Below are 8,047 nucleotides of genomic sequence, written 5' to 3'. Positions count from 1 at the left end.
AAAGATTTTATTAAGCAGGGACAAATAATATGGATCGGACACTTTTGAAGACACCACGCGTCATTTCTCGAAAACAATGTACTCCTTGCGTCCCAATTTATGTAAGTTTGACTGGGTACGAAGTTTAAGAAATGAAGAAAGACTTTTGAATCTTATGTTCTAAAATAATTCAAAGATATTTATTTTGTATAGATCATCTCATTAAGCGTAAAAGATGAAACTTAAAGTTAAATTATTACCAAATAAAAAAATATTTCAATTTTTGTGAGATAAATTAAAAAAAAATTATATTACATAAATTGAGACAGATAGAAGTAATATATTGTATGTAGCATTTCCATGTACTGAATGATAAGTTCACACAGTTGAAATGACCTGCCGCAGACCTCGGCTATTGACTTATTTATTTTTTTAGCACGTTTGGCGCATTTACTTTGAAAAATAATCCCATGTTCAGACTTTTTCAAGAAAAGGGAAAGCCTCCAACATCTCACTGTTTGAACAGTTTATTTAGCGTTTAATTGACTGTACCAACGTTCTCACAACAAATATATAATTAAAATAACTACAGCATGTACAGATTATATATATACCCCCTTCGTTTCAATTTATATAAATTCATTTAATTGGACATAATATTTAAAAAAGAGAGAAGACTTTTAAAACTTATGGTTCAAAATAAGCCTTAAAAATTTGTGTGGCTGTACATCATTCATAAAGTGAATTTGTTTCCAAATTAGGAAAGAGGTTATTCATTTTGATACGGATTAAAAAGAAAATAGGTTCAAATAAATTGAAAATATTTCCTCCGTCGTAATTTATGTGATTTAATTTGATTAGACTTAAAATTAAAGAAAGAAAAGAAGAACACATTTAAAATTTATGATCTAAAATAAGATATAAATATTTATGTAATTATAAATCATTTAATTAAGAATAAAAAAAGAAATATTAAATTAAATTATTTTTAAATATATAAATATAACGACAAAAAAGAAAAGTGTAAGTGAGTATATTATATATATATAAAAGTCAGAACCAAAAAGAAGAGTCAGAACCAAAAAGAAGAAGCCATTAAAGAGCTCTAAAGAAGGAGCTTTTAAACATAACCAAAAATTTAAAGCCTACACTTAACAGTGTCTGCAGGCTAATAAGTACTGTTGTAAAGTTGCTGCTTATTTTTTCAAATATTTATTAGTCCAAAAGTTGTAGCCTTTACACATTTACGTGGGGTAAGTGCAATGATCTTGACTTCTTGCTTCATGTTTTAACTTCTATTTATAGGTTTCTGACTTTGTCTAAATGTATTATTGGAATTAATTGAATTATTAAGCTTGCTTCTTTTATTGTCTAATATATAGTCCAATCAGTTCATGTTGCCTTAAATATTTACTTAGGTAAGTCTAAGGATCTTGATTTCTTGCTTCTAGAAGTTTATTACTTGTTCTAATGTACTTTATATCAGATTGGATGAGTTGATTTATGAAGCTGCTTATAATATATAGTTCAAAAAGTTGCTGCTTTAAAATACTTAGTTTGGTAAGTGTAATAATTAATAATGATCTGTATTTCTTGTTTTTAACTTGCTTTTAGAGGTTACTGACTTTGTCTAAATGTATTATTGGAAGTAATTGGATTAGTAAGTTGCTTCTTGTATTGTGTAATATGTAGTCCAATAAGTTGTTTGCCCTTAAATATTTACTTGGGTAAGTCCAAGGATCTTGATTTCTTGCTTCTAGAAGTATCTTACTTGGTCAATTTATGTTGCTTGGACTCTGCAAAATTATTGACGTGCATTTTTGGAGGATCCGACACGGGTGCGGCAGCATTTTGGAGAGTCCGAGCAACATAATGGTCAATGTATTCTGTATCAGATTGGAAGACTTGATTACTGAAGTTGCTTAAAAGATATAGTTCAAAAAGTTGCTGCTTAAAAATACTTAGTTGGGTAAGTGTAATAATGATCTATGTTTCTTGTTTTCAACTTGCTTTTAGAGGTTACTGACTTTGTCTAAATGTATTATTGGAAGTAATTGAATTAGTAAGTTTGTTTCTTGTATTGTTTAATATATAGTCCAATCAGTTCATGTTGCCCTTAAATATTTACTTAGGCAAGTTTAGAGATCTTGATTTCTTGCTTCAAGCATGCACTTCTAGAAGTGTCTTACTTGGTCTTTTTAAATATATAATTGAAAAAGTTCCTGCTTTTAAATACTTAGTTGGGTAGGTATAATAATGATCTATATTTCTTGTTTTCAACTTGCTTTTAGAGGTTACTGACTTGGTCAATGTTGTAATCTTGATTTTGCCTCAGAAGGGTGCTGGTTATTTGGAGCAAAAATAGAGTGTGGGGATATACCAATTGATGGCTGAAATTGGATTAAAATTGAAGGCTTTGAACAGATATGTAGTTGGGGTGATTGGTTTTCTTGTTCTTGCTTTTGCCCTTTTTGCTTCTGCTGAGGAAATTGCAATTAGAGGCTCTTTGGATGAAAAAAATGGAACAAGTGATGACTTTGAATCAGGCTCCTTTTTTGAGCTATTCAATCTTTTGCTTCACAAGGGTAAAATGCATTACAAGCATTTTTGGCCTGTAAGTTCACCTCCACATCATAGTACCTTCCGAAAGACGCTGTTAAAAATTTCGAAGTTCAAGTTTTCTATTTTCAGTGGCATGGCATATAAATGCAATTAAAGAATAATAAAATTGAGGCTAACGTTTTGTAAGGATCATTCTGTTTAATTGACGGCTTGAAGGCATAGCCGGTTATTTCTTAGGGAAGTAGATTTCTCAGATAGTCACTCAACTAATAACTATTATCTCAAGAAGTCACTTTCTTTGTTAAAAAAAAGTTGGAAAGATGACTTTCTAGGATAATAACTGTTAGTTGAGTGATTATCTGAGAAATCAACCCTTTCTTACGGCAGAGGGCGCCCTTTGAGTATTTTGGAGTAGATGCTATTACTGAATTGTGATATGTATTTCAGGACATGGAACTTGGGTGGAGAGTAGTTGTTGGTTCAGTGATTGGATTCTTTGCTGCTGCTTTTGGGAGTGTAGGAGGTGTTGGGGGAGGTGGTATCTTTGTTCCCATGCTTACTTTGATCATTGGTTTTGATCCAAAAACATCAACTGCTATATCGAAATGTAAGAATCTATTTGTAACTTCAAATATTTCATTATCATCATGCTTGTCTTGTTTGTATGCTGATCTGTGACTGAAATGTGATATTTTGAAGTTAACGGGCTTCTCTCAAGATATAACTCCCAGGGCATATTAGATGGTTTTAGTATCAATGTTGTGCTAATACTTCTTGTTTCACTCAAGCTAGCACAAGCCTTGTAGTGTGTTTGGTCAAGCTTCTAAAATCTGCTTATTTTTAAAAATGCTTTTTGTCAAGGGTGCTTTTCGAAAAGTACTTGTGCAGAAAATCAGTTTGTGTTTGGCTAGTCAATTTGAAAAGCACTTTTGCAATATTATAGCAACAACTTGTGCTTGGCCAAAGTTCCAAAAGTGCTTTTGGGGGAAAAGCTAATCTTTTCTAAGAACAACTTCGGCTACTATTCAAAAACACTAACTTTTTCCTAAAATCTTGGCCAAACACCTCAACTATATAAAATAAGCACTTTTTAAAGAAAATAAGCACTTTTGGCTTCTCAGAAGCTTGGTGAAACATGCTTAGTTGTGGCCCTTTAAAAGTAGTTCAAACTAGGAAAAAAAGGGAAAGTATCTTTAGCATTATGTGATTCTGAAGAAAATTCACTATCTTTAAGGATTCTGTTTTGCTTGCAGGTATGATAACTGGTGCAGCAGGGGCAACTGTTTATTACAACCTCAAGCTAAGGCATCCAATACTTGACCTGCCCATCATCGATTATGATCTAGCTCTTCTTTTACAACCAATGCTGTTGCTAGGGATCAGTATTGGAGTTGTTCTCAACATTCTTTTTGCTGAGTGGATGGTTACAGTTTTGTTAATCATTCTTTTCATAGGTAATGATGATTCAGCTGTGATTCTACTCATGTTGCCATTTGTAGTTATTCTGATTGGTTAAGGGACTTGCAGTTACATCAACTAGGTCATTCTTCAAGGGTGTTGAGACATGGAAAAAAGAAACCATAATAAAAAAGGTTAGTCTATTGGACCTTCTTTCTGATTGTGTAATGTACATTGGAAATTGTGTTTTTCTGATAAATCGTTCTTCTTGTGTTTCTGTTACGTCCAGGAGCTCTCCAGACGCTTGACATCTAACAGTGAGTTGCTTAATTCTCAACTCTTATCATGTAAGTATCAACAGAGGTTTGACCAGTTAGTAATATGTGGTATTGAACAGATGCTGGTGGTGAAGAGGTTGCATACAAACTTCTACCTGGAGGTCCAAGAGTTAGAAATGAAGGGTATAAAACACCAGAGGTGAATTATAACCCCATGGCCCTATTCGCTTGACCACTTTCATTTTTATCGCTATCCATTTACTTGACATACCTACATGGTCAATGTCAAATTTTCAATAAACAAGTATTACCTCATATTATTTTGAACTTGATGTACCTTTTCTTCAACATTCCGTCCTCTTTTCTTTCAATAGATCCTAAACATTATATTACAAATTCCTCTAGTTTTCTAGAATAACACAATGATGTTTTTAATCTTCATGGTAGCCAAAATAGGAGACCTAAAGGGGGATACGGGAGCATTGAAATCAGTTTTGGTAAATGCTATAGTCTACTCTTATTCTTCAGTTGTATTACTACTGTTGTTTCTTTTAATTGGGTTACTTTTACTATTTTTGCTGTCGCTACTTTCCTTTCTACCGTATTTTCACCATGGCTTTTACTCTGGTAATTGTAAAACCAGTTTTTTTTTTTTTTTTTTTTTTTTTTTTGGAAACGTTTTTCTTGAGCCGAGGGTCTATCAGAAACGACCTTTCTACCTCTCACATAGTAGGGTAAGGTGTGTACACCCCACCCTCCCTAGACCCAACTCGTGGGGTCACATTGGGTATGTTATTGTTGCTATAGTCTGTACTCGAATGCTGACTTCTTGAGCTTCTCCAGGTCTCAATTGTTGACAACGTGCATTGGAAGGATTTCACCCTTCTTATTGCTGTGTGGGCCGTCCTCCTCACTCTGCATATCATCAAGGTTTACTGCTTTAAATTGCTCGCCTGTTTGTAATGCCTTCACATTTTCAGGACCGCCTCATGCTTATTCCTGCATTATTAGCTTTCTGACCAGAAGCTGTCATTTTTTGAGTACAGACTTATACATCAACTTGTTCAGCGACATATTGGATCTTAAACCTCTTACAGGTACTTATTGCTTGAGATGTAAAAGAAATTATCTGTGTGTTTTCTCCAATTGTCATTCACATGCATATCCTTTTAAACATTATCATCAGCAAGATTCTTCTATCAATAATTTGGTCGCAAGCTTCCACTCTATGATATTGATTTATTTAGCTTAGCATTTTGCGTCTAGGTTTATCTGACATTAAATTATTTCTGTAGCTAAACATACTGAATGAGATTTTATAGATATGTATCTCTCTCCCTTTTGCATAGTCAAAAGATAGTCGACTCTGAAACTCATGAGGAAAGTTGGCAAAGTTGGCAGACATAGCATTTATTACTTAGAGGTTCCAAATGTGTTATGAGGACAATATTTGGTGAGAAAGTGATTCAATGAGAAGATCATTGTTTAGACCTTCTTGAGCTCCTGATTTGGGTCGATGTAGAAGGTATTAGCAGCTTCTTATTTTAAGCATTTTTTCTTTCTAATTTTCAGATCCCGGTTGCTGTAGGAGCTTCTGGATATGAAGCAGTTTGCTTGTATAAGGGCACGAGGGTGGTCATGTCAAGTGGCGAAGCAGTAATAGCCTGGAAAGTACATCAGTTGATTATTTACTGTTGCTGTGGCATTTTAGCTGGTATAGTTGGTGGGCTTCTAGGTCTTGGTGGAGGATTCATTTTGGGTCCATTGTTTCTAGAGCTAGGGATTCCTCCACAGGTGCATCTTCATTTCTCCTAATTCCTCTTGTTTTAGTCCATAACTTTCTGATTTAGCATTTCAGTTTTGCTTAAGAGCTTATAATATGTTAGAAAGAACAGCTTTTGCGACTTGCAGCTATTGAGCACGTCATTCACTTAGTTTTACGACATAGATGTGATCTATTCATAGAAGTTATTGATAGGGGTATCAGGTCGGGCTGAATTTGTGCGGGTTACTGACCCACCCAAAAGTTACTCGGGCTGAAATGGGTTGGGCTAAAATGGAAAAACGAGTCATAACCCAACCCGCCCAATTTGTACGAAGTTTTAATTTTTTTGTTTGTTCTTTTATACTCCCTCCGTCCCAATTTATGTGACATTTTTCGCTTTTCAAGAGTCAATTTGACTAAAATTTGAAGCTAAATTGGATTAGATTAACTCGATATTTTAATATTAAAATTTATATATTTGAAAACTACATGAAAAGTACTATAAATTGCAACTTTTCTCATATCAATTTGATGAAAAAATACATCTTAAAATGATGGTCAAAGTTCATACAGTTTGAATCTCGGGAAGCGAAAAGTGCCACATAAATTGGGACAGAGGGAGTAATATTTTAGTACCTAATAAAATAATTTTGTTCTTTATTATGGCTACATATAACATATCAAATCAAAAAATGTCTGTTTCAAAATATTTTGACCAGATTTGTCATGGCTCAATTTGGGCTCAGCCCAATTTTTTGATGGGCTGAAATGAGTTGCGCCGAAATGGGTTGAGCTAATGAACGGGCGGGTCAATGACCAATCCAAACTTGGGCGGGTCATGTTTACATGGCTAATTTTGCCACCCCTAGTTATTGACTAAATTATATAGAAATTTGCAAATGCAGGTTTCTAGTGCCACTGCTACCTTTGTGATGACATTCTCCTCCTCCATGTCCGTCATACAATATTACCTGCTAGGACGCTTTCCAGTACCGTATGGTAAGGAAAACTTGAAAATCTTCATTGATTTTCTTGTTGATTGTTGACCAATCATATATTGATCTCCTCATTGGAAGAGGAAACTTGCAAGTCTTGTTTTTTTTTTTTTTTTTTTTTTTTCTTAACCACTCCATTTTATCTCTATCTTGCAGCCCTGTATTTCGTTGCTGTGGCCACTGTTGCCGCCTTGGTAGGACAGCATGTCGTACGAAAAATAATTAGCATAGTTGGTAGAGCATCTGTAATCATCTTTATTTTGTCCTTCATAATCTTTGTCAGCGCATTCTCATTAGGCAAGTTCATTCTCTTTTCATTCCGTTTACGTATTTTGATCTATCTGAAACTGTCACTATCACTTAACTGATTTATCTTATTGTCTACACGTATTCGGCACAGGTGGCGTTGGCATAGCAGATATGATTAGGAGGATCCAAGAAGGGCAGTATATGGGGTTCGATAACATCTGTGCATATGGTCCTTAAGTTTTGTATAACTAGTCTCTTTCTCGACTTGTTGTAACAGATAATGACTTTAGGTGATTCACATATGCTTAGTTGGATGATAAAATCATTGGCAGTTTTGAGGGTTCTGGTTTCAAACTTACATTGTCTTGGCATTAGTTAGGAGGGTTCTGTTTTCAAACTTACACATAACAGAGCTCCATTCCTTCTACTTTCATCAGTAATTCATGTAAATAGCCGCATGACTAAGCTGTAAAATAAGCTCCATCTATAGTTCATGAAAGTGCTGAACTTCAACTTTCACCATGACAGGATGTATGTAGTTCCAGTCCTTCAACTTTCACCAGTAATTCATGTTCAAGAACTCTTACTGACTATATATGCAGTATAAGTCTCTTATTTGAGTTCTTCAAGCAGACTAGCTTGTGGTACCACTCATAAACTGTTTCTTGTAGTTCATCGCTGATTTCATGATCATGCGCTTTCTGATTCTTGTTGATGAGTACTGCCAACACTTTTCAATTAACATTGCTTTCCAAGCTAAGTTATCTGCATCTCCACTAATCTATTGGGTATTTGCTTCTCTCCAACACAGGTACTGTTAT

General features: G+C 34.4%; 1 protein-coding gene across 7 annotated transcripts; it reads left to right on the top strand.

The window, feature by feature from the left end:
* Positions 1-1,093: 1,093 nt before the first annotated feature.
* Positions 1,094-7,653, top strand: LOC132040962 (sulfite exporter TauE/SafE family protein 3-like). Of its 7 annotated transcripts, XM_059431664.1 has the most exons (14): positions 1,211-1,284; positions 1,998-2,041; positions 2,315-2,593; positions 2,989-3,148; positions 3,795-3,995; positions 4,069-4,133; positions 4,229-4,256; positions 4,337-4,416; positions 5,061-5,147; positions 5,264-5,314; positions 5,790-6,011; positions 6,888-6,981; positions 7,134-7,274; positions 7,378-7,653. In XM_059431664.1, exons 3-14 carry the CDS (start codon positions 2,366-2,368, stop codon positions 7,461-7,463), a joined length of 1,443 nt encoding a protein of 480 aa, XP_059287647.1. In that variant the 5' UTR covers positions 1,211-1,284; positions 1,998-2,041; positions 2,315-2,365; the 3' UTR covers positions 7,464-7,653. The 7 variants fall into 7 exon arrangements, with proteins under 7 accessions (XP_059287650.1, XP_059287654.1, XP_059287647.1 ...); XM_059431667.1 differs by lacking the exon at positions 1,998-2,041 and having other exon boundaries at positions 1,094-1,232; XM_059431671.1 differs by lacking the exon at positions 7,134-7,274 and having other exon boundaries at positions 1,204-1,284.
* Positions 7,654-8,047: the final 394 nt, after the last annotated feature.

Source organism: Lycium ferocissimum, chromosome 12 (genome assembly GCF_029784015.1).
Source record: "Lycium ferocissimum isolate CSIRO_LF1 chromosome 12, AGI_CSIRO_Lferr_CH_V1, whole genome shotgun sequence".
NCBI classification, from domain to species: Eukaryota; Viridiplantae; Streptophyta; class Magnoliopsida; order Solanales; family Solanaceae; genus Lycium; species Lycium ferocissimum.
The sequence above is the reverse complement of the archived record's forward strand: the minus strand, read 5'-3'. Positions and strand labels throughout refer to the sequence as shown.

Coding starts and splice junctions, on each gene's coding strand:
- LOC132040962 (XM_059431667.1), top strand. CDS start 2,366: ATGGCTGAAATTGGATTAAAATTGAAGGCTTTGAACAGATATGTAGTT. Junction 3,149..3,794: donor ATCAACTGCTATATCGAAAT/GTAAGAATCTAT, acceptor TTTTGCTTGCAG/GTATGATAACTGGTGCAGCA. Junction 4,134..4,228: donor AAGAAACCATAATAAAAAAG/GTTAGTCTATTG, acceptor TGTTACGTCCAG/GAGCTCTCCAGACGCTTGAC.